Raw genomic sequence first — 26319 nt, 5'->3', positions numbered from 1 at the left:
AATATATATACCCACACCCGTAAAACTCCGCTACAGATGCATGACTCTGTGATGATAACCTATTCCTTTACAATGCTTGAAATTCAAATGACATACTTCGAGACTAATAATACTCATTTCCACAAAATTCGTCTTAATTTGGGTGTCACAAATTCTTCCAAAATAAGAGATAAAAACCAATATCCATTCAAAAATACCAGTGTTTCCAATATTTGATGTCGGTATTGTTGTTATAAGGTGCAACAAATGCTGGTCTTTGTGGTTCCTTGATTTTGATAACAACGACCTCAAGAAAGACATTAAAGAAAGCTGAAAATTTTTGTTTTGTTTTTTTTTTTTTTTTTCTTTTCTTTTAGGTAAAAGAACGGTGAATTTTATGTTTTTTAAAGGAATATAATGGTATACTTTTATAAATCATTCCATTTGTCATCACTTAGGCTTTTAGGCTCTAAAATTTCAATGATAAAAATCAGTTTATCGTTTCATCCCAAACTAGTTTCAAGTGTAATTATACAGTCTTCAAAAAAAAAAAAAAAGTGTAATTATACAAATTAAAAATTATAAATTGCAAAGCTTTTAACGTTAGGAGGCTTAAAATGCAATAATTTATAACTAGATGGTTTAAAATGCAAAAAAATGAAAAAAAAAAAAAGTCGTACTTATTATTTGTCGCCATTAGTCTACTTTAGCGATAATAAACCGCTATATGAAAAGAAAAAAAAAAAAAAAAAAAGAAGTTTATTATCACCAATAAACTATTATGCTTAGGATATCCTAAATGCGGCTGTCCAATAAAATATTCGTGTATAATATATATTAATATTAATTGTATAATATATACTAATATTAACTTTTAACAGCTAATATGGAAGTTCAGTGTCATTTGTTATCCAAAATTAGTTGGGTAAAGAATGATTGGACAGAAGCAAATATTGTATATAAAGTAGCACGGCAAAAGGAAAGCAACAAGGCTTATGTTTTATGTAGAATGGAAAACTAGAAAGATAAAATATGCAAAAGTGGCTATTTTCTATTTTGATGCATCATTAGTAAGGCCAGCTATCATTGTGACTTATTAATCTGCCTTGGAAGCTAACCGACCAGATAGATTGGGGGATGCGGCGGTATGCAGAATATTTTAGTAGTTTCGGAGGCTGATAGAAAGGCCATTGTAAGGGGATGGGATTCATATATACATCCTAAAACCTTGCAATTAACATTTATTACATCCCAATTGAACCTTCTCACAAGTGGTGGAGATATGTTAGGATTTGCATCCAAGCATGGTCTTTCCCTACACAGCTTCGAGGACCGCTTCCAAATGGGACATTCGGAGTCTGTAGTCATATCCAAATTCTCTTTATTTTAAGCACAAATAATAATAATAATAATAATAATGATAATAATAACAAAAACAATAATAAGAAATGTCATTTTCCTACATAAAGTATAAACCAAATCTCCACTCAATTTTCTCTCGTCTCTCATTAATTTAATCTTATGACTTTGTTCACCTCTCCATTATATCATTTTTTTTTTTTGTCACCTGTCTCCTACATTGTTTAATTTCCTAAACATTAAAAAATTCTTGACCACAATAGCTACTATTAATATTGTCTTTAAATCAGTAGTTGATTAAAAATAAACAGGTCAAAGATAAGAAATAATTCATTTCCAATCAAAAAAGGGTTAGGAACTTGTTAGGTTGGTGACTTTATTTGGAGAGAGAAATTGTTTTGATAAGTTAATTAATTGGGTATAAAATATAGGAAGTGTTTGGATATGTATATAAGCCAAAGACATTTAAAAAGTCATACTGGGACTTTTTCTAAGGTATGAGATGAGAGCAGGTATCCGAATCAATCTATTCTCTTTCTCAACCACAAGCCAAGCTGACTTAGAGACATGGTTGAATGCGCGCTTACTTCCTGGCTTATTGAATTGAATACTGAAAAGCACAGGTACAGTTGAACAAAGCTATTCAAGGCGCTTAACCTCTCATATTTAGTGCATATTGACTCCCTGGTAGTGAAATTCCTCTAGTCAACTCTAAGGAATGAGATGAGGGGGAAAAGGGGAGTCTATAATATCACTCCGGCTTCATATACTGACCGTACTTCCGGCAAACATATAACTAGTTCACGAGGAAGATTCGTTTTAAGCGGCAGGAGATTGCTTTCTTAGCTAAGGACATGGGCAAATCCAGAAATGTTGTTAACGGGGACGTTTAAGAATGCTAATTTCTTTTTAGCCAAGTCAGTTTCTACAAATGCCACTATTACTGGGGCAAATTTGGGACATATTAACTCATGTTGAGAGAAAAATATTATAATAGATGATGGAGATTATACTCCAGACTTCTATATATATATATATAGAGAGAGAGAGAGAAAGAGAGAGAGAGATGGAATCAATAAACAACGGCTTTGATACTAATTGTCTCTTCTACGCCTCCAAACATCAAATTTTAATTTTAAATTCTAGCTTAATTACATCTAATAAGTTAGAAGTATTTATTTAAGAATTTTTTTGAATAAAAAAATATTACAAACATAATTAAGATAAACAATTATTATTGATAGCAAAATTTAAAAAAAAAATCCAAAAATAGATGTAATGAAAAACAATCTTAAAATTCTATTAAGACAAAAATATAATGTTAAGTGCAAGTTTAAAACTCAAATAAATATATATATATATATATAAAAGGGATTATCAAAAGTTTAATATATAAATATATACTAAAACTAAAATTAAATGTGCAACATAAAAATACAAATTAATTATCTATTCTATTATTAAATATCAAATATGATATTATACATTATCTTTTACGATTAGAAACTGATAACTAAGATATATAACCGCTAAGACATCTCTATATATAGGCACTCCCAGAGAATCTATACTACCTTAGCTAAATTTTTATTAAAAATAAAATTAAGATACAAATAAGAGTCTGATTACAATGGACCAGCACAAAGCTAGTAAAAAACCCTCTTATAAGTTAGAAAAGCACTAACTAGTACTGGCCTCATTAAAACCGGATGAAATAACTCCAAAAGGAAATAGAGTACTAGATAACACCCAAACTAAATTGATCTACAAGATTGATCTAATAGTGATCAGCTCATGAATTTAACCTCACTCGTTCCATGAAATAATAATTGTGATAGGTTTATATTAAAAACTTAAAAAACAAATTAGCAGAGAGAGATCCCAAGTCAATCATTGAAAATTTGTGAACCCTAAAAAATTTTCCGAATTTTTTTGGCTCCATCATTGACTAAAATCTTGGTTATAAAAGATTTGATAAAATGTCAATACATAGTAAATAAACTTTTTTTTATTAAACTTTTATTTATCGTACACAACTTTAGTACATTACATTTAAAATCACATATATTAGAAGAAAATATTAAATTTAAACAGTTACAATATATATAAGATTATTAAGAACGTCCAAACTATAAGACTTTCATATTAATATAAGAACACACTTAACTAGAAGTTCGGTGATAAAATCACGGCCTTCTTAGACAATGATGCTGAACTTCTTATTATATGACTTAATTATAATACTTATTATAAGAAAAACAAAACGTCAAACACCTTTAATCATCTACTGATGAAGGTTTAGCTTATGCCTTAGAAAGGTAAGCATCAACGCTTTTGATGAGGTCAACAACATATTCATCCTTGTTGGAGTTGGCTGACCCTGCAGGCATAACAGGTATTTCATGCTTGCTCTCATATTCGCTAATCCACTGCACTACGCAGCCAGCTTCTTTTGGTATAAACTTCAACGTGGCATTGAAACTCTTTAGATGTTCCATAACATCTCCTCCGATCTTTGCGAAAGTGATAGAATAGTTTTCATCATCAATTTCTTCCACTCTCTCCTCGGCAATTCTAACTTTCCCATCTGCGAATTCCATGTGTAAAAGTTAATTTCTCAAATTAATATTAAATTATTAATGAATATACGACTTATGAATATATGTATATATATATATGTATATATATGAACTTGTTATATCATATTGCGAATTGGTAAGGTGCACCCCCTTTATAGGCTAACATGTTTGCGATATTAATTATCTTAGAGTATTTTCCTAATAATTTAAAATAGGATGTATAGAATTAGGATCCTTTTGCTTGTTTTGTTGTGTTTTTATTTTTGTTTAGTTTAGGATTTTTTTTTTTTTTTTTGGGGCATATATATCTCTGCTTACTTTTCAATCCTAATGGTAATTTGCCAATCAATACAAAACCATTTTATCATTAAAAAAAAAAAAAAAATTCTAAAAGATAATCAAATTCCAATTAACCATGTGTGGATATATATTCTATGTGTTCAAAAAATACGCATACATGCTTATAGCAAAAACAAGCAAAATATTTGGATCCTTAAAATACCGTAGGTTGAGTTTGAAAATGTGAAGCCAAGTAGTGGAGGAAGTGTGTGTAATACTCTGAGTTTCATTCAAATTTACAGTTTACTCCACATATTTTTTTAGAACAATATGCCTTTACATACGTTTTTAAATCCCAACTTTTACAACAATTTAAAAGTTAATAATAAAAATTTTAATGAAAATTTTATCAAAACATCCTGATAAAAGACTATCTTTATATATATATATATATATATATATATTACATAAGGGTAGGATTTGAAGTTGGATTACCTCCATGGGTATACTTCCAGTGAAGGACAGAACCCACTTTGCCCCATTGACCTTCACGTAATTCACAGCTTTGAATTTGATCAGGGGCAGCAATGGCGATCTCGTATGGCTTCTGCTTCCACATACCGTACAACTTCTCAGCAGAGGCTTTGACTTCTATTTGTTGCTCCCCCTTCCTGATTTGAGGCATTTTCACAAAATTAGATGAAATATAGTTTAGAAAACAGTTTTAAGTATATCAGTTTAATGAAGGAAACTAGTTAGAGATACAAGATGTCTATAGCATTTATAGGGGAAAAAAAAACAAAAATAATAAACATAAAAGTCAATTGCATTTTAATACCTGCAATTTGATCAAATTCCACATTAAACTTTCTAATTAAAATATTTTAATTTGAGTTCTCCGTCGATGAATTACTACGTCCAATTCCAACTTAAATTGACTGACGGCAAGTTAACACCGTGCATCAAATGTGACCTCCTTTTTATTTTTATTTTTTTATTTTTTAAAGAAAAAAAGAAACTAGAACAACGAAAGACAAAAGAAAAAAGGACAAACCGTAAAACTTCTCAAAAATTACCTAGCTCCTATTAAGCTCATTTTCTATTGTCCCCCCACACCCCTGAGAACCAAAAAAAAAAAAAAAAAAAAAGACCAACGTGAAGTGAAGAAAAATGACAGAGAGAAATGAAAAGAAAAAAAAAACATTTTCTGGGTTTACGCGTCCATGGAATTTTTTTCTTAAGGAAAATGGGTTAATTGACGTCAGCAATTTGTTGTTAATTAGTTTGGGAATTAATTTTGAAATTGGATTGATCTAGAACAATTTATAAATTAAGGGCTCCAATCAAAATTTTTAAATTTAAAAATCCAATATGCAATCTATTAAAATGCAAAATGCTATAGTATAACTAACCTGAAAACAAAGTCATTGAGTTTTTTATGCAAATTCAAAGGAGAGAAAGTAATTGCATAGTAAAATTTGGAAAAAAAGGGAAAAGAGTAGTTGCTTAATAAATGCTAAAATTTATTGTCATTTGGTAGATGGTTGAAGAAGATTTTAAATGTAATTATGTATCCATCAATGCATTTCTAAAATTTTGGTGGTAGGTGGAACCAAGAGCAAATTTTTAGTGTTCGCTTCTCTCACAAGCAAATGGAGCCAAGTAGAACCCATAACATATTCATCAAAATAACATAATTGTCTGTTGCTTTCATTCCCGTACTCTTACGTTTTGTTTTTTTGTTTGGTTAAGATAAATATTGGGAAAGAGAGATTTTAGCGAAGCTATGAGGTTTGAATTTAGTATTTAAAAATTTATTTTTAATAGTTTAACTATTGAATGAATCAAACCTATGAATACCTCCAAATTCTTGAGTTGACTTTTGACTTCCACATTTCCATGAATACCTCCAAATCCTTGAGTTGACTTTTGCCTTCCACATTTCCATGCATTTCATGAGGAATTCCAATATCACAAAAACTTTTATATTTGTCTGAATAAATTGAATATTTTATTGATCTAGAAATCATATTACAAATGTCATATTGGACATTCCACAGTAGACATTCTGGACCAATTCCTGATAAAAACAAGAAAAAAAAAAAAGTTATCTAATCATATTACAAATATCATATTGGACATTCCACAGTAGACACTCCGGACCAATTCCTGTTATCTAAAGTAAGAGCCAATCAAGCTAGTCCATGAGCGATCCTATTTGTCTAACTTTCCATTTCAGTTTGATAAATACAATAAATGGGGCGGAGTAAGCAAGTGGCTAAAATAAATAATATATATATATATATATATATTAAAAAAATTGGTAGAAAATGTGATGGTAAAAGAGTAAAGGAAGATAATATGACAAACAAAGAAATTAGAATAAATCAAGTACTTTTGAAAACGAGATCACAAGTGGATTAGATAATAGTCTAATCAAGTTAAACACAGCAAACTTATAGATTAAGAAAATGTGATATGCACTATATGATATTGTTAGGATAATATAGATGCAATTAAAAAAAATTAAAAATCTGCATTTTATAATTGAATAACCCTGTAAAGCTATAATTTTAGTCTTTAACTAGTAAAATTAGAAAATTTATTTAATAGCTTTATAAAATTAAACGAAGATAAATAATGATATTTCAAAAGCATAGAATCTAAGTGAACTAGTAACAAAACTAAAAAACTGTAAATGAAAATTTTGCTAAATGCAATAATGATTGCCTTGTAAAAGTTTAAGCATAATCCAAAGTACCATGTTCTAAATATAAAATAATATATATATATATATATATATGTACTAAGATAATATGAATACAATGGGGACCCATTTCAATAACTTTTTTGTAGAAGATTGATAATTTATTACAGTATCAAAATCATATATCTATAAGTTTAATTAATCATAACAAAATTTTTAACCACTTACACTTATATCGAAAAAATTGTGAGTTTGAAATAGCAAAGTAAGAAAAATTATTATAAATGATAAAAGAATAAAAGCATTTTAACCATAAATTGATAAACTGTCACTAAAAAAATTATTTGTGATATAAATATTTATGTTATTAAATTTGTGGCTAAAAATGTCATTAAACACGATAAAATAGTTACTAAACACCTTTTATTTAAGGAGGAAAAAACATATTGTGCAAAAAAAGGCACCCTTTCTTTTTTAAGTGAATTTTACTACAAGTTCTATAACAGAATTATAGTAACCAACTATTTATAAACACTTTTTTTTAGTACAATAAAAATTTTATTCATGAAAATTTATTTGTAGCTATTTCATTGCGATAATTTCGTTATAGAAAAGTGTTTAGTAATAATTTGTATATATTGATTTGTGGTAAATATTTTGTTATTGGCAACAAATCTAGCCTTAAATCTGCTTTACAGTTGGGACTGTTTTGGTATTGTCCACGTTGAGTTTTTTTTTTTTTTTTTTTTTTTTTAAATAATTTCTTTACTTATGTTTTTTAACAATATGAGGCTGCCACCAGTTATTCTGATGGTTTATTTTTAATTTTAATTTTTAGTGATGGATCACATAACGTTTTTTTTTTTTTTTTTTTTTTTTGGGTGTCAAACAATGCTACAGGTATCACATTTGTTAACCAACATTTGGATACAAAATAATGTACAGTTTATTAATAATGATTAATAAATTAATAATGCTTTAAAATCATATATCTATAAGTTTAATTATCGAAAAAAATTGTAAGTTTGAAATATCAAAGTAAGAAAAATTGTTATAAATGATAAAAGAATAAAAACATTTTAACCATAAAATTGATAAATTGTCACTAAAAAAATTATTTATGATATAAATATTTATGTTATTAAATTTGTGGCTAAAAATGTCACTAAACACGGTAAAATAGTTATTAAACACTTTTTTTTTTTTAGGTGGAAAAAAAAATTTTGTGCAAAAAAAGGCACCTTTTTTTTTTAAGTGAATTTTACTACAAGTTCTATAACAAAATTATAGTAACCAACTAATTATAAACTGTAACACCCCGTCCCAAATCGCACCGGAATCCGTGCACGTTGACCGAGGTTGACCGTTGACCGTTGACTGAAGGGGGTCAAAAGTTGACTTTTGACTCGGTGAGAATTTTGAGTTGACTAGGGTACCGTGGCGAAGTGCACGATGCCACGAGTTCGTAGACTGGTAGCACGTCGAAAACGGAGCTACGGTTTGAAAGTTATGGACGAAACAAGTTGCGGTCCAAACTGTCCAAGGGGTGCCGGAGTTGACTTTTTGTTTATGGGGAATTGAGCTTTGACTCATGCATGGTTGTGAAGTTCTCGTCGATACAAGTTCACAGACTAGCGGCACGCTCAAAACGGACATCCGGTTAAAAAGTTATGGACGTTTGAAGTTTACCGGATACCGTATTATTTTAATGTTTTTGGGTCGGTGAACAGTGAAATGCCACGTGTCAGCTTCTGAGTGGTCCATGTGGCATGAACAGTGTCACACAGGGGTTTTATTTGTTAAAACACTCGGGGAAGAGAGAGAAAGAGAGAGAGGAGAGAGAAAGAGAGAGAGGAGAGAGAGAGAGAGTCACCGGCCGTCGGTCATTTTCACGTTTTCCGGCCTAGTTACTGTACACACGCCGGCCAGCCAGATTTCCCACCTCATTTCCGGCAAAACCTCCAAATTTCACGGCGAACGGCCGCCGGACGCGCCCGGATCGGACGTCCGAAGTTTGGCGGCGATTTTTCCCCCTCCACCGCCGGCCACCGCGAATCGGCACTGTTCCGGCCATTTTCCGGCCACACGCGCCTGACAGCCTTGATCCTCTCCTCAAGTCCGGCCTACCCACCAAAAATCACGGCCATCGGACCACCGACGCGCCGGGATCGGAGCGTTTTCCGGCGAGGGGTCGGAAATCTTCAAACGGTGATTTCTCCGCCGTCCGACCTCCGTTTTGCTCACCGTCGGTCCCGTTGGATTGCTCTCCTCACGATCTATAAGTCTGCAAAATTTCACAGCCAACGGCCACCGCACGCACGCACCGCCGGCGACGGTTGCCGGTGACCGCGGCGGCCCGCCGGAAAATACTGTTCCGGCGAGTACCTGAAATTCCGGCCAGCTCCAGTCCGCTGTGTTCGACCTCCTGAATCCGAATCCGGCTTCCGTTTCTGCCAATTCGAGACGGTTTGGGAGAATTGCAGAGCCGAAACTCGAAAAAGCTTTCCGGCGAGATTCCGACCCCGTCGGGTCCGATCACCGGAAAGTAAGACCGAATCCGTGATCCTCATCACGCGAGCTTCGATTCGGTATATAACTCGTAAATTCTAGATAACGTTTGTGTTTTACCCCCGGGTACCGGGTATTATTTACCCGAATAAAATATTAATTTATTTGACTGTCTGTGAATTTTGTTCTAGGAGCACCGGTGAGTCGTAGAATTGATCCCGTAGTGGATCATGGGTTAATTGCGTGCTCCAGGTGAGTGACCCACCTTCAAATTAATTTTGGGAATTTAATTGGTGAATATATAATGTGTGATTTAAATATTTGGAATTTAATTTCTATGTGCCAAATATTTATTTGATTTATTGTGGAATTATTTGTGAATTTATCGGATTTAAGAAAATGTGTATTTGACCAATTTATGCCATGTGAAATTATTTTATGGTTTTGAGGATTTTGAAATTGGTGTGGTTTTAATGGTAAATTGGGCACGATTTGATTTTCAAATATTTCAAGGAAAATATTTGGTTATGTTGGTGATTTCAATTTTTATAAAATATGCCCATGGAATATTATGAGATTTGATTATGATATTTCGAGAAATTATTTATGTTTGGAAAAATGTGGATATTTGAATTGATGGATTTTGGGAGTTGGTGGATTTGAAAATCATGGAATTTATGGTATTGGTTATAAAGAATTGTGGAGAATTTCCCAGTTCAAGCGGATGGATTATGCCCGCTATGCTTATGAAAAATGTGAAATTTGTTTTATGATTTAAATTTATGGATTTTATAATTTTTAGATGCACCGTGCACGTACTGGTGTTCTGATTATGTGATATGATATATGTGATATGGATATTGTGCACACGGATATGATTAGCGCGCAGGTGGGTGTGAGTAGCGCGCAGGTGATATTATGAGGGTGTCCTGTGGATGCCATCGGAGAGGGTGGCCACCCCCCTTTGGCCGGGACACCAGGTTAGCAGCGGCGCTGTGGGACGCCACGCGACCGTATGCCGGTTTCTCTCTATAACCTCCTGTCTGGCAGTACCTCGGGACGCTGGGTACTCTGGCGCCACTGGTATATAGTGGGTGCATCAAATGATTTTCAGAACTGTGTTTTAAAAATAAAATGTTTGGAAACTGTATTGGAAAAATAAAATTAATTATTACTGCTTCCGGTATTTAATTATTTGATGTCTTGGTTTTCGGGGAATATGAATAAAGGGTTTTGTGAAAATGTTTTAAAAGGGGAACCTTTCCAACTGAGAGAATTGTAAGGGTTTTGAGAGAAATTATTATTTCCAAATAATTATTATTTATACTTATTACTGTGATATTATATGGTATAGTAGTAGGGTCGCTCACTGAGATGATTAGCATCTCACACTCTTAAATTCCGTTCCTCTAGGTACCAGGTTGTCGGTGTTCATCCAGAGCGGACTTGATCTTCATCGCTGTTTTACTTCGTGAAGTACCCTGTTCTTCTTTATTGCAGTTGTACTATTTCTTTCACTCTTGTTGTATTTATCTTGCACTGGATTACTGTATTTTTGTTTTGAAGTGCTGAAATTTGTGAAACCAATTTGTAGTTTGTGGGAGGAATAAGGGGATATTTTTGAAGTGTGTTTTCAGTGCAGGTAAATTTGTGGTAAGTAAATCCCTTAGGGGAGGTGCTGCCGGATTTTCCGTTGGAAGGTTCGGTGGTATTTCCCTGGGATCAGGGCTGTCTAGGGTTCCGGAGGAGGAATTCTGGACGGGTCCTGACAGTTGGTATCAGAGCATAGGTTCTTGTAATCCTAAGGGACTGTACATTGTTGTGCATCCTATCCGTGTCTAATCTCTCGTTTTACCCGTGTGAAAGCGTTCTTTCCGTTTGTCTCGAAGTAAATTTGTTGCCCGAGTTGAATAACTCTAATCTTCGAGGGTGTCAATTAGGATCATCTAGCCTAACGGGGAATTCCTATGGCCTAGTCGATGGTCGAGGATGCCTTTTCTTTTTGAAGGTCGAGCTTATCATCGTGAACTAAAAATTTTATTCATGAAAAATTATTTGTAGCTATTTCATCACAATATTTTCGTTATAGAAAAGTGTTTAGTAACAATTTGTGTTTATTGATTTGTGGTAAATTTTTTGTTATTGGCAACAAATCTAGCTTTAAATCTGCTTTACATTTTGAGACTGTTTTGGAATTGTCCACGTTGTGTTTTTTTTTTTTTTTTTTTTTTTTTTTTTTTATAAATAATTTCTTTATTTATTTATTTTTAACAATATGAGGCTGCCTCTAGTTATTCTGATGGTTTATTTTTTATTTTAATTTTTAGTGATGGACCACATAACCTTTTTTTTTTTTTTTTTTGGTCAAACAATGCCACATGTATCACATTTGTTAACCAAAATTTGGATACAAAATAATGTACAGTTTATTAATGATTAATAAATTTATGATGCTTTAAAATTATAGAAAGGAAAATCAAAAAAATTATGCAAGTTATTTGATACGAAAAATTTGGTTAATAGATATTTTTGAAGTGTGTTTTCAGTGCAGGTAAATTTGTGGTAAGTAAATTCCTTAGGGGAGGTGCTGCCGGATTTTCCGTTGGAAGGTTCGGTGGTATTTCCCTGGGATCAGGGATGTCTAGGGTTCCGGAGGAGGAATTCTGGACGGGTCCTGACATAAACACTTTTTTTTAGTACAATAAAAATTTTATTCATGAAAAATTATTTGTAGCTATTTCATCACAATATTTTCGTTATAGAAAAGTGTTTAGTAACAATTTGTGTTTATTGATTTGTGGTAAATTTTTTGTTATTGGCAACAAATCTAGCTTTAAATCTGCTTTACATTTTGGGACTGTTTTGGAATTGTCCACGTTGTGTTTTTTTTTTTTTTTTTTTTTTTTTAAATAATTTCTTTATTTATTTATTTTTAACAATATGAGGCTGCCTCTAGTTATTCTGATGGTTTATTTTTTATTTTAATTTTTAGTGATGGACCACATAACCTTTTTTTTTTTTTTTTTGGTCAAACAATGCCACATGTATCACATTTGTTAACCAAAATTTGGATACAAAATAATGTACAGTTTATTAATGATTAATAAATTTATGATGCTTTAAAATTATAGAAAGGAAAATCAAAAAAATTATGCAAGTTATTTGATACGAAAAATTTGGTTAATAGATTCAGTAATTCTAAAATTATTTTTTGTCAATTAAGGCATATTTGTTTCTTATAAGAAATCTTAAAAAGTATAAAATATACAAATTCACCGTATCAAATTTTGACGGCTGAAAACGTGATTCTTTTATTCTCATCAAACACATGCTACATGTTAACAACAAGGATTAAATACTAAACATGGATTAAACACATTTTGTCCAAGAAGAAACTTTTTTTTTTTTAATCACTTTAACCTAATTATGACATACTTTGATGGATAAATTTCATAATATTAATCATCTTTTTTTTAATCACTTTAACCTAATTATGACATACTTTGATGGATAAATTTCATAATATTAATCATCCATTACTAATATAACTCATTCTATTTAAAATATATTTTACTCTTAAATAATAATGTTATAATTACTATATTAACCAAATTTATTTTGCAAATGTAGCCAATTATGCCACAATATTTAATTAGTTTAATTTTTTATTCTGTTATCCATATTAAAAGTATTTAAAAAAATACTTATCCATACTTAAATTATATAAATATATCAATAAAAAAAAAATATATATATATATATATATATATATATTAACTTGATATATGGTTTTGGTCAATATTTCGGTGCGTGTAGAAGTTACAAATAATTTGGTCCTATTCTTTAACAATATTTTTGATGACTTAAAAAAAAATAATAATAAAAAGAAATAAAAAACCGGTTAGTCCTGATTTGAATAACAAGTTACGGTAAAAATCACAACAATTGTTCATAATTTCAGTTTGGAATAGCGCTCCCATCAACCGAGACAACAACGCAGAGCAAACATGACCAATATGATGAATCAATAAACCCACATCAACAAGACTCCCTTACAGACGCTGTCCATCTTCATTATCATTTGTGCTTTTATCAGTTGTTTTTCTGTCCCCTCCTCCCTCCATGAACTTTCGGTTTGGTTCAGCTGAATGCTGGTGCGAGAGATTTTCCTCCTCATCCAAGTGATGATGCAGTTGTTTGTGATGACCATAATGATGGTAACCATGTCTCTTGTGCCTTGACGGTTTACCTTGTTCTTCATGGTTGTCATCTGATGACTTGCCTAAAGATTGGCTCCACCTATCATGCTTGTGGCAGTCAGAATCTGATGGACTTGAATCAACACTACGTTCTCGTCGATGATGTTTATGACGTCTCGTATGGCTTCTCCTCCTAAATGCACCATCATCCTCATAACTTGACAAATCTGAAGAGCCAGAATCTGACCGCCGGTAGTGTTTGTGGCGCTTGGCATGACTTCTCTTTCTAGTTCTGATATTATCCTCATCACTGGAAGAGTTAGGAGCACTAGAATCTGATCTCTGGTGGCGTCTGTGTCGCCTTGCATGAATTCTCCTCTTCGCTGTTTCATCATCCTCACCACTTGAAAAATCAGAACTGGAATCTGACCTTGAATCATGATGCCTGTGCTTTTTATGGTTTCGCTTCTTCCTTTTCTTATCTCCTTCAAATAAGCACTCTTCATCACTATCATCATCACTGGAGCTGGAAGATCTTCTCTTCGGCTTTCGCTTGTACTTTTTCTCCTTTCTCTTCTCATTATCACCTGAGTCTGAGTGGGAATCCTTCCTATATTTCTTGTGGCTTCTTTTACTAGACTTCCTTCCCCCATCACTGCTGTCAGCATCAGTGTCATTGTCACTATCAGATTCCAAAGCAGATCTTCTTTTATGCTTTACAGCTTTTATTTTCCTCTCTTTGGCTTCAGCATCAGCCTTTGCCTTGGCAGCAGCTTCTAGTTTCTGTTCCCATTTCAAAGGGGCTTCCTTCTTCTCCAAAGCTCTTTTCTTCTTCTCCTCGACCAGTTGAATGAATTTCTTGGTGTCCATTTATATAAAAAAAAACGCACAACACCTGCATTTTGGTATGATGATGACCGGAAGTACATCTCACAAAAGAGAAAAAACAATGTTAGTTCTTCCATCAAAGGATGATAATTAGGCAAGAAGAATCAAAACTGCAGAAAACAACCATATTTAACCTTTCAGAATCATGACAACGAAACAATAACAACATCAATACTGGACATAAGTAATGAATATAAATACCACACATAATGAACATAAAGCAATACAATAATATGACTATGACATAGAACTAGTTATGTCCAAGAAATATAAACCAAGTGAAACAGCCATCAGCAGAACATCAAAGTTATTTAAAACAAGCTTATACTTCAAAATTTTAATTCTCCCAGAACTCATCATTTTAATACACTTTACTATCATATGTAATGTACTAGAACCTTTAAATTGCTTAGATGTTAATGCCTAAAGTCAAATACTACTACTAAAACGGCTTCGGCATATGTCTTTTCATCTCTCTTCTTCCTACCCTCACAAATAACACAGAGCGGGTAATATATAGGGTACCGCAGGTAGAGTAGAAAACATCGCTAAATGTTTTTTTGACATAAAACAGATTTAACAGAACCAAGGAGACAAAGTCACACACCAGCGGGTAAACTAACTACCAATTCATTAACCTATATGATAATACTTAGATTGAATTTGTACTCCTTAATGAGCCAATAAAGCTATAAAGTCAGTATACAAGCAGTTGATAAGACCGATCAACTTTGCATGGTGAGGTTACGAACATCATTCATACATCAATTTTTAGGAAAAATGGTGGAAGCAAAGCTTATATGCTTATTGAATCCTTTTATTGTGGTCCAAACTATTTCATATCATTCATGTAATGGATATCGCATTTAAGTTGATGACTACCAATAATTGATCGTTTAAACGAATTAAGAACCAATGAAATACCAGATGAAATGGAAGCTAGAATTCCTCAAATAACTTATTTAATTGAAAAGCAAACTAATAGAAATCAATTCAAAACCTTGGGCATTCGAACTGGGAATAAGACGTAATATGCTCCACACGTAGGTAATTATTCAATTATCTCCCCCCCCCACAACAAAAAAAAAAAAAAAAAAAACTTTAAGCACTGTCATAACTCATAACAAGGGAAAGTGAAAACATCATCCATTAAATTTGATTCGTCTTTCTTACCTTATGTGAAGAAAATACAATTCCAAAGATCGAAAAGACCCACGCCTCAATATACCAAAAACTTCCAGTGTTCCTCCAAACTACCGAAGTGGGATCTGTATAAGGAATTTAACAGAAATTTTCAGAAATTAAAATAATAAAAAAAAACATTATTACTAACGCAGAACTAGAAAAAGCCAAAAAATCAATTAGCTTTATTTACCTAATCTACCTTTTCTGGGAAACCAAACATAAACCCCACAAAAAGTTCTTCAGAAAAGATATACAACAGTTCAAAGGGAAAAAAAAAAATATTTCTTTTAACTAAGACAGACCCAGAAATCCTAACAACAGAAAAGCCCAAAAAATTAAAAATACTAATTCAAAGAAATTACACAACCACATTCACATTTCAAATCAAACCCCAAAAAAAAAAAGCGAAAACACAAAACAAAAATCCCACAAAGAAACCATGAATACGCAAATTTCTAGGGTTAGGAAGAACAAACCTGATATATGAGGGAGGGAGAAGATCGGATGGAAAATATTGAGCGGCCTGTGAGGAAGAGAACTAGGGCTTTCACTTCTGGGCTTCCAGAAACGCTTCCGATGGCGAAAATTTGCGCCCTTTTATAGCATAGCTCGTATTCCCTCTTGGTCGGGTCCAACGCGGAAACAAATGCTTTTTCTTCCAGCACCAACCTACTCCACAAGTTTACCCGACCCGATTACAATATATTATATTAAAAAAATTATGGGAATTAAATTATTAATCGATTTAATCTACAATAAAATATTTATAGATCAAGAAAAATAATTCATTTAAAAATATTATTGATTTATTAATAAATAAATTATTTATTAATTTATTGATAAATAAATATTTATTAATTTAAAAAAATTTATATTAGTTTTGTAAAATAGTTTTACTAACTATATAATATATAGTAATAAATGATAAAATTAATAAAGCTTAATCAAATTTATAATCATAGAATTGATTACTACTTAATTAATAAATATAGAAAAATAAATAATATAATTTTTTTTTACCTTACATAGAAATCTACTAATGCAAAATCTAATTATTTCAAATTTTAATTCTTTTTTAAATATTGGAAAAATTTAAGAAATCTTTAGATACATATTTAAGAAAAAAATGTTAAATTAAAAAAAATAAAAACTATTAAATAAATTTTTTTATTAAGTATGGTAAATGTTTTTATATATTCTTTATCTTTTAAAATTAATTAACTATTAATTTATATATTTAATTGATTTTAAAAGACTTTTTAGAAAAAATATTATTTTATGCAATTTATTAATTTAATATTTTAATCTGAATTGGAACCGAATAATTTTATTTATTTAACAGATTATTTATTTATCGAATATTTATATATCAAGGTTTTACTATAGTTTATGAATTTTATAATTTCCATTATACGTTGCAGTTAGTTCACCTAAACTTGAAATAGCTTCCTCTAACTCAAAACCAAAACAGAAAAAAAAAAAAAAAACCAAACCAAAAAAATAAATAAATAAAAAGAAAGAAAAATTTAAAACTGAAATGATTTATATTGGTTTTCTGAAAAATATTTGGAAAGTACAAAACTATAATAAGAATTCTATATAGATTTATAGATTGGTTGATTTTGTTTAGATTTAAAATTACCAAGTTAGGTATTTTTATAGAAATTGTTATCAATCAAGAATAGTATTAATTAGTTGAAAACAATTTTGTTAGGGGAAAAAAAAAAAAAAAACTACCAAAATTTACATAAGAAGCATATTTTTCCAACACCCCCTCTTTTACATACGCTTTTCAGGGAAAAAAAAAAAAAGAAAAAAAAAAGAAAAAGAATTATAAATAAATAATTATTTTTTAATCTTAAGAATTAGTTTAATTTAATGACTTTGGGCCCAGAACAAAGACCCGAAATGCTAATTAGTTTACTTTGTCAAGAAGGAAAAAAGGGCATTTACGAGTAGAGGCATAGGAGGGGCAGCGTGAAGACCGATCCGGTCAATTTATTCACTCTCATCGAAAAACGAAAACCTTCCCAATCTTCTTCTTCTTCTTCTTCATCGGTTTCAATTTCTTGAAATTTCCAGTGGAACCCAATTAAGAATCATCGAAGCCCATCAAAACCCAAACTCAGAAATGGCCGCTCCTACATCGTCATCGTCGGCCACAACCAACATCATGCTCGCAATCTTCGAGAAGAAGACGACCCAAGTGGACCTTTACCATCCTCTCCGCAACTACATCGCCTACAATTACTCCGAGCGCGAGGCCCACAACCTCGAAGACGATCTCCAAACTCTCAGGCAGTACCGCTCCGACATCGAACGCCAATCTGACCCATCACCCACATCACGCCGAGACCTCTTTCAGAATTACTATAAAGCCCTTTGCCTCGTAGAGACCCGCTTCCCCATATCCCCTGACAAAGACCATGTCAATTCCATCACTTTCGTCTGGCACGACGCTTTTAAGAGCAAACAGAAGGCGTCTCAGCAGAATATTCATCTCGAGAAGGCTGCCGTTTTGTTCAATTTAGGTGCCGTTTACAGCCAGATTGGACTATCGTACGACCGGACGACAGTTGACGGTCGCCGGCTGGCGTCACACGCGTTCATCGCGGCGGCCGGAGCGTTCGCTTTCTTGAGGGATAATGCGGCGACGAAAGCCTCGATTGGGAGCTCTACGACGGTGGACTTGTCGGTGGAGTGTGCGGGGATGTTGGAAAGGTTGATGCTGGCTCAGGCTCAGGAGTGTGTGTTTGAGAATACCATTGCTAAAGGAAGCACTCCCGGTGTCTGTGCTAAGATCTCTAGGCAGGTCCGTATTTATTTATTTTTATTTTTTGAAAGTGATTTTGTTTGATTGGTTTGGAGTGTGTTTCTTGTTCGCAGTGTTTTAGAATTATTTTCGCCAACTGGTTACTTAGTGTGATTGGACTTTATGAAGTTTTGGGTATGTGTTGTTAATTTTGTATGATTTGAAGTTTTGTGATTCGTTATTGATTTTGAAATCTATAATATGGATCATGGACAATTATGCTAATTTTCTTAAATTTCATCTTACATCAGATGGCATACTGTCCTTGTTGTAGGAAGTGTGGTTTTGTTATTGTAGTAAAAATATCGTGGATCTTATGGTACACCTGATTGGCTTCCGGCTGGTAGATTTTGGACTTATAATCTTATTAGGTCGATGTTAGCATTTCAAAAAAATTGTAGATTCGTACTTTTTATTTCTCTAGAGCATGTGTTTGCGACTGTGTGTAATCGGGGAATTATGTCATTGTTACAGTTTTAATGTCCATATGTATTTGTCTTGAACCAAATTGACATGGATGTTATCGCAGGTTGGGCTGTATTATGAAGAAGCTTTTGCCGCCTTGAGTGCTGCGCCTCTGAACCAGCATTTTGACAGGGGTTGGGTATCGCATGTGCAGCTAAAAGCAGCTCTATTTTATGCAGAAGCTTGTTATAGATGTAGTCTGGAGCTGCATGATAAAGAAGAGATTGCTGAAGAAATTGCTCGGCTGAAAAGTGGTATTGGTGCTTTATCTGAGGTGAAGAAATCCTCGAAAGGGGCTGCTGTGCAGCTTCTGGATGCAGTTAACAAGTTGGATGCAAATCTTAATCGTAGCTTGGAGAGGGCAGTGAAGGAGAACGATAGAGTTTACCTTATGAGGGTTCCTTCTCCTAGTTCCTTACAGGCCCTTCCGGCATTTTCCATGGTGAAGCCAATGGCCATGAGTGAGGTGTTGGATGCAAGCAAATTAAGGATGTTTGCCAGTCTTGTTCCAGATAGTAGTGCAAAGGCTCTTTCAAGGTATACTGAAATGGTGGATGATATTATCAGAACACAGGCTGAGAAATTGCAACAAGCTAGTGAGCTGACCAGAGTAAGGCTCAAGGAAATGGATCTTCCAGATTCTATTCTTTCTTTGGAAGGAAACTCTTCCCTTCCTACAGATCTCAAAGAAGATGTAGAGGCAGTGCAGATATGTGGAGGCCCTGCTGGTTTGGAAGCTGAGTTGCAACAGCTTGGGGATTTGAGAAGGGTGAATCAGGAACTGCTTGTTCAGATCGAGGAACTTTTGCAGAAAGAGGCAAGAGAAGATGCTCAATTTAGAAGCCAATTTGGAACACGGTGGACTAGGCCTCAGTCCAGCACTCTTACGAAGAACTTGCAGGAGAGGTTAAATAGATTTGCAGCTAATCTAAAACAAGCTGGAGAAAGTGATGCTCGGATTGAGCGTTCAGTGAGGGAACATTCAGCTCTCATGTCAATCCTTGATAGGCGGCCGGTAGGTTTTTAAACTTTTGTTCATAGGCATTATGATAGGCATCTTGTTACAATTGTGAATTGCATATACGTGTTTATCATTAGCTTTCCATGCTTTGATATTTTGATAGTGTGCTTGTGGTGAAAATGTGTACCTTTGAACTCAATAATTTTGAAGACAGTGGTCCTTTACAGTTTTCTTTTTAGAAAGAAAGAATTTTACTGATTAGGGTTTTTTGATTTTCCTACTAAAGGTGAGGCTTTTTCTTATTGTCAACTATTTTCATTCTTTTGAGTTGCCCTTATTTATTATTGCTACTAAGAAATTGCTTTACTGAAGTAGTGTTGGCTTATTTAATTTGTTCTATGTTCCTATTGGTTGCTTTAGTTTATAAATGACATTTGGTTGGCTCTTTTTTAAGTTGAGACATTAGTCAAGTCTGAATGCAGTTGCCTCCTCTATGCTGTTCCAAGTATTTATATGTCATTATGTATGCATTTTGCTTTTCAGATTGAATCTGCACTCCCAACTCTTGCAAGGCCAATAATGTCTTTGGATGCTAACGAGGATGCTATTCTGGGGGCTCTGAAGCAAAGCTTGGTAACCTTTTTGTTATTTTCACGGCTCAAACTTGAATTTCATATGACTCCATAATTCTTCCAACCATATCTTATATCACACAGTCATATCTCATGAATCGAGATGCTTTTATCTTACATGCCATTTTTCATGCTAACTTTTTTTTTTTTTAATTTTATGTTTTATATGTGTGTATGTGTGTGTGTGTGTGTGTTTTTTCCCGACCCTTTTGTTTTACTTGCTTGCTCAATTTTTATGGAATTTCATTATTGTTCTAGCGAATTGTATGTCATTTATTTATTTTTTTTTTTAACTTTAAATAATTTAAACATACTTTTTTGTCCTCTCATTTGCTTTGGGGGAAGCATAATGTTTAAAAGAAGATGTCTGTTCAGATCATGATGACTTGAGTGTTTTAGACAAATCTGGATAACATTAAAGTAATTTTATGGAAACCTCATATGACACCTGTGTTGTTGTACCGTCTTGGGTAGAAGAACTTGGGCTCACTTTGCTTTATTGTTTTTGCTGCTAAATATCCTTGTGATTCTGCCTTCTAGAATTTAGTATAGTGAAGGCATTTGAAGAAATGCATTCTAGAATTGGTGACTGGGACTCTGGAAAGCTTCAATTCTATAGATAATTGTATGATTCATAATGACTCTAGCTTCGAGACTTGCATCTCACTTTTAGTAATTGGAAGTTCTGTTAATCCTGTTTCTGTGCTTGGAAACTTAGAAGTGCTTTGCACAAGTTTATAGACTTGGGACTCAATTTTGATGATGAGATTTCATATGTTGACTTCTTAGCTATGCATATAGGTATGATTTCTTTTCCTTTTTTCTGCAAAGGAAGCCATTTTGTGAAACCTCTAATTTTTTCTCTTTCATCTGTGTTGATTCTCTCTGCCAATTGGTGTTGTACAAACTAGTCTGACTACTATAAACATTGATAACCCTTCCCAAGCTAAATTTTGGGGGTGAATTTACTTGATAATGGGCACCTGTAATTGGTATATAGGCATATCATTCATGTGCAACGTAACGCAGAGTGATGGTAAGGCAATTTAAAATAAGCTTATACAATTGGAAGATATTAACGCTGCAAATAATGCTAAGTAGTCAAAAAGGGAGATCAAAACCTCATTTCAGGAATTCTACCATTAAAATTACTATATATATGTTCTAGATATTTGATGACTTTCGTTTTAAACGTATTTCATTCTCAATTGCAGAGGCAGCTGGAAACACTTGGTGCTGAACGAGCTGCTCTCGAAGACATGCTTAAAGAGATGAAAAGGAAGGTGTGCTTAACATCTGATGTTTTTCCTTGTTTCTCTTGTTATTTCTGCAGCATTGCTGGCTTTTCCCCCTTTGTTTAAAATTGCCTCTTTTTATAGTACTCGCTTTTCTAATTGCTTATTCATACTACTATGTACTCCATTGGTTGGGAGTCTAAAATAATGTCAGTGTTGAAAGTCCCAAACTGATATGTTCTCCTACTTCATAAATTGTATCTCTTTTGAATTTTCTTGGCTTTATATCAAATAATTGATTATTTTTGCTGATATGAGTAACATCATGCAAGAAAGCATTTTCGCTGTCTCTTGCCTGTTTTAGGCTGAGGCTTATTTCTGTGGATAAGATTATTCTGAGAGATAAGCCTCATAAAAATGTATATTTTAACATGCTCAAGCCTCATAAAGATGTATATTTTAGCATGCTTGACTGTTAACTTCTCTAACTTTGTATGAGATTGTCATGGGGTAACGCAGATTCTTGACCTTTAACTGTTTGTTCCTTTTGACTTTTCTATTGTTACATTAATTATTGATGCTCCTTTGGTGTATAGAAGGTTATAGGATTTTATGGGCTTATGTGTTAATATGGCTTCAGGATGATATTTTACCAAAGTTGATGACGTCGACTGGCTCCTATGAGGATCTTTTCAGGAAGGAGATATCAAAGTATGACCATATATGTGAAGAAATTGGCCAAAATATTGAGGCACAAGAACAGTTGTTGCTGCAAATTCAGGTTTCTTCCCTTTCTATTTTCCTCATTCACAATTTAACTTCCATTTTTTGTCTCAGTATATTTTTTCAACTTTAATACTATAGACTGAGTTATTTAATGCTTTTTTCTTGCCTTTTTTTGTTGCTGCACATTATGAACTAATAGATGGTGTGAGATGAAGCCTTTTTTTTTTTTTTTTTTAAATAAAAATGCATGCATTATGTTCTGCTTTGTCAAGAGTCTTATGATACTCAATTTTCTCGTTTAAGTCATTACTCAAGACTAATAGGGGCCAGTAATTGCTCATGACATTTGTTACTCTAGTAATCATGAAAAGGTAAATAACGCATGGTGATTTTCAAATGGGCTACTAGCATATGATAGCTATTGGTGTATCACTGCCTTTTCCCCTCTTTCTTATCGTGCATTAAGTTTTAGACTGTTGAAGTTTTGTGCTGAGTTAGATACTGAAGCACTTTTGTTGTTGTTTCATATGTAGAACTTTGTAGAAAATATTAGCCTGGTGAAATGTTTTTGTGACATGTCCTTTGTGCGGAAATGTTTTAGGAATTTGAAATGCACCATGGTTACTGTTTGTTGCAAAGACTCGTTGTTTCATGGCAAAAAGAATAGCAGATCTAAAGTGCTTGTTCCCATTGACTTGTGTCATGCTGTTCCCATTACCGGTGCCATAGTTAGCATTTGGAAGACAACTTTTAAATGTTGGTTTAATTTCTATTAAGCTTTTATGCATGTCTTCAGAAGGTTAAATAAGGTTAAATACTGCAAATGGTATAGTCACAGGTCCTTTACATTGACTAGACCTCTATTATTTTTCAAAATGAAATTACTTTCCTTGGGCAGGATATGTCTCATGCTATTGAAGATTATTAGAGAATATTGCAGATATTTTTTTTGATGCTCTTAGAATTCTTAATTAGTGTGCCTATCAGTATAAAAGTAACAAAGATGTTTAAGCCTTTTGAATAACATGGACGAATGTCGTTTGCTGATGTCATATGCCTTGTGAACAAATGGATTCCATTGTTTAAACGTGTGTAGCAACTTCTTTTATGTCTTTGAATTGGATGAATACTTTAGAGATTCACTTATCTTTTTTAGTTCAATATTAAACTATGTAATTTCTTGTAAGTGTTTGTTTTTGCGCTTTTTTTTTTTTTTTTTCCCTCTCTTCTTTGGTGAATCTTTTTTTGCTATTTTATTGGAAACATGGATTGCACTAAAGTAATATGTAATTTTGTTTTTAAATTTTTTTCCTGTCATTACTCTCAGGCACAAAATGATAATTTCTCTGCCATTTTTAATCTTGAAGATTACAAAGGTAAGCCATTTTTTATTATGATTTGTTAGTATGGGCCATTTCAATTATATGTTTGATTTGGAAGTGATTTTAGCATACATTTAAGAAATAGTCTATAACCTTTTTTTTAAATTGGGTAAAATATGAGGATTATCAAATAGTAAAAAATTGATCCTATTCATTTGAAATGGATAAAAAGTTCACTAGCAATATGTTGTGTTATATTCAAAAATATCTTGGTCAGCCAAGTTGCATTTTTGATGCAATTAAATAAAGGGTGTCGAGTAAAATATTCTTGAGGTATGCTTTTTGATAAATACTTAGTAAGCTGGATAAATGCATAGTTCTGGCTAATTTGGTCGTGTGATGGGTTAGCAAATTCACAACCTCTGGAACAAGCACCGCCAGTATCGGATCTATGACTTGGTATTGGTCTATCTGTTTCTGTGCTTGTTAGTGAATTATTTTGTACTTTCTGTGTTTGGCTCACATAATTATAAAATAAATTTCAAACGAGAGATCCATTATGTTTGTCCTCTGTGTAATGTTAGGCTCACTTTACTACATCACTTAACTACATTACTCTAGCATGCCTATTGCCTATTGGCTCACTTGCCTGATGACAGAGCTTGTGCTCAGATGGCTTCACTCTGACTCTAATCTGTGAAATGCTTTAATATATAATGTAGAATAATGTAGATTTCCATGGCTTGTTGGACGCTGTTGTGCATTTTTCCCGTTCAGTTGGAATGTATTATTCTCTTTTTCGTCTTTGTTCTCATTTTGTTTATTTTTCTCAATTTTCCCCAGCATCTCGCGAGAAATCTTACAAGCAGATTCAAGCTGCCATAGCTAAATTCCGAGAAATTAAGGATAACATCAACGAGGGATTAAAGTTTTATGTTACTCTTCAGGTAATTAATTCCTTTGGCTTTTGCCTAAATTGACTAATGCACTTTATTTTCAAACAAACTTTCTTCTTTGTAGCTGTCCAAGCATCCTACCCTCCTATTTTTTGTTAGTTCTTGTCTCTCCATTGTTCTTCATATAACTGTGCTTGTGAAGATGTTCAAGTTTTATCTGGAGAATGACCAAATCAATGAATCATAACTTGGGGTCTATTTTTTTAATGACATTTCAATTTACGGAGGATCAGTAAGATATATGCACTTTGTTCAACAGGATGCAATTACAAATGTAAAGCAGCAATGCAACGATTTTGTGATGACAAGAAACATCCAATGCCGCGAAATGATGGAAGATGTGCAGAGACAAATGGCAGGTCTCAGTTTCCAGGATAAGACGACAAGTGCATACAACTATCCTCCGGTTAGCCATCAAACTCAAAGAGCCAGTACGCAACAGCAGACTGATCCTCGTCCCCAAACACCCTACTACCAGCCTCCCGAGCAGCCAGCAATGGGCGGGTATTCACACCCTCCTCCCCCTTATAGTTCACCACAGCAGCCTCCACATCCTTACCATGTGCCACCTCCCTCGGGTGCACCATACCCTCCTCAGGTGCAACAGCAACCTCCCACAAGCCATGAGTACGGCCAACCTGCATATCCGGGTTGGCGGGGACCGTATTACAATGCCCATGCACAACAATCTGGTTCTTTACCTCGGCCTCCTTACACCGTTCCAGCTCCATACCCCCCTCCTCACCAAAGCGGCTACTATAAGCCCCAATAGTGTAGCGGCCCATGGTGTAGTTTGGTCATATAAGTTGATTTGGTCGTGATATGTTTCATTTCATCGCAGCAATGTAGTGAAAGATTTTATTACTCACTCTTGAGATTGTAAAGTTTAATTCATTTAGAATGTCTGGTCGATCGGTGGTTTGCATAATTCTTATTCAAGTATTTTTCTATGTATAGCTAGTTGATTTTAAAATCTTGAAAGATGTAACAATTAATAATAAATAGCATCCTTTCTTTGGATTTTATTTTGAGAATATTGATTTTGTGTGTGTGTGTGTCTGTTTTTTTTTTAATTTTTTTATTATTATTATTTTGTTTTTGGCCTCTCTCGTTGATAAACAAAATACCAGCCAGACTTTAGAGGAAGAGAAACACAATATATGTTTTTTTTTTTTTTTTAATTTTTTTTTTAAATTTTATTTTAAATTTTTGGACAACATTGTGGCTGGAAGACAAGGATTTTATCCACGACAAAGTTTGATATTGGGGCCTATGAATGCAAATAAAATGATTTTAGGGGATTGATGTTTGTAAAAAAAAAATGTTATTTATAATCAACGAATGATTATAAATAAAATTTAAATGTTAGATGATTTAAAATGATATATATATATATATATATATGTCATATGATAATTTCAATAATTGTTATTTGTAGGGTTTAGTTTTAAGATTTTAATATCAAAAAATATAAAATTAACTGTTTTAATTAAAATTTACTATATAAACTAATAATTATTATGAATA

The 26319-nt window shown here is 33.0% G+C and overlaps 3 protein-coding genes across 6 annotated transcripts; 1 reads left to right on the top strand and 2 right to left on the bottom strand.

Moving 5' to 3' along the window:
* Positions 1–3328: 3328 nt before the first annotated feature.
* Positions 3329–4958, bottom strand: LOC107429350 (MLP-like protein 34). The gene is made up of 2 exons (XM_016040025.4): positions 4692–4958; positions 3329–3925 (listed from the first exon to the last, which is right to left on the bottom strand). The coding sequence occupies exons 1-2, from the start codon at positions 4879–4881 to the stop codon at positions 3642–3644; spliced, it is 474 nt and encodes a 157-aa protein (XP_015895511.3). The 5' UTR covers positions 4882–4958; the 3' UTR covers positions 3329–3641.
* An 8343-nt stretch (positions 4959–13301) lies between these two features.
* On the bottom strand, positions 13302–16319 carry LOC107403274 (uncharacterized). 4 transcript variants are annotated; one of them, XM_016010144.4, is made up of 3 exons: positions 16160–16319; positions 15672–15766; positions 13302–14539 (listed from the first exon to the last, which is right to left on the bottom strand). In XM_016010144.4, the coding sequence occupies exon 3, from the start codon at positions 14478–14480 to the stop codon at positions 13464–13466; it is 1017 nt and encodes a 338-aa protein (XP_015865630.3). In that variant the 5' UTR covers positions 14481–14539; positions 15672–15766; positions 16160–16319; the 3' UTR covers positions 13302–13463. The 4 variants fall into 4 exon arrangements, with proteins under 4 accessions (XP_015865630.3, XP_015865631.3, XP_024923946.3 ...); XM_016010145.4 differs by having other exon boundaries at positions 13302–14505; XM_025068178.3 differs by lacking the exons at positions 15672–15766; positions 16160–16319 and adding an exon at positions 15499–15628 and having other exon boundaries at positions 13302–14505.
* Positions 16320–17598: 1279 nt separating this feature from the next.
* LOC107403284 (vacuolar-sorting protein BRO1) lies at positions 17599–25826 on the top strand. The gene is made up of 8 exons (XM_016010154.4): positions 17599–18495; positions 19025–19975; positions 20465–20554; positions 21768–21836; positions 22429–22569; positions 23842–23890; positions 24680–24783; positions 25052–25826. Exons 1-8 carry the CDS (start codon positions 17815–17817, stop codon positions 25562–25564), a joined length of 2598 nt encoding a protein of 865 aa, XP_015865640.2. The 5' UTR covers positions 17599–17814; the 3' UTR covers positions 25565–25826.
* Positions 25827–26319: the final 493 nt, after the last annotated feature.

Source organism: Ziziphus jujuba, chromosome 12 (assembly GCF_031755915.1).
Source record: "Ziziphus jujuba cultivar Dongzao chromosome 12, ASM3175591v1".
Classification (NCBI taxonomy): Eukaryota; Viridiplantae; Streptophyta; class Magnoliopsida; order Rosales; family Rhamnaceae; genus Ziziphus; species Ziziphus jujuba.
The sequence above is the reverse complement of the archived record's forward strand: the minus strand, read 5'-3'. Positions and strand labels throughout refer to the sequence as shown.

What these genes read in the sequence shown, in the direction of transcription:
- LOC107429350 (XM_016040025.4), bottom strand. Translation starts at nt 4,881, where the DNA reads ATGCCTCAAATCAGGAAGGGGGAGCAACAAATAGAAGTCAAAGCCTCT. An exon ending in CTGGAAGTATACCCATGGAG is followed by an intron (nt 3,926 to 4,691) that starts GTAATCCAACTT and finishes TGGAATTCGCAG; the next exon opens with ATGGGAAAGTTAGAATTGCC.
- LOC107403274 (XM_016010144.4), bottom strand. Translation starts at nt 14,480, where the DNA reads ATGGACACCAAGAAATTCATTCAACTGGTCGAGGAGAAGAAGAAAAGA.
- LOC107403284 (XM_016010154.4), top strand. Translation starts at nt 17,815, where the DNA reads ATGGCCGCTCCTACATCGTCATCGTCGGCCACAACCAACATCATGCTC. An exon ending in GGGCTCTGAAGCAAAGCTTG is followed by an intron (nt 20,555 to 21,767) that starts GTAACCTTTTTG and finishes TCTCAATTGCAG; the next exon opens with AGGCAGCTGGAAACACTTGG. An exon ending in TAATCTTGAAGATTACAAAG is followed by an intron (nt 23,891 to 24,679) that starts GTAAGCCATTTT and finishes AATTTTCCCCAG; the next exon opens with CATCTCGCGAGAAATCTTAC.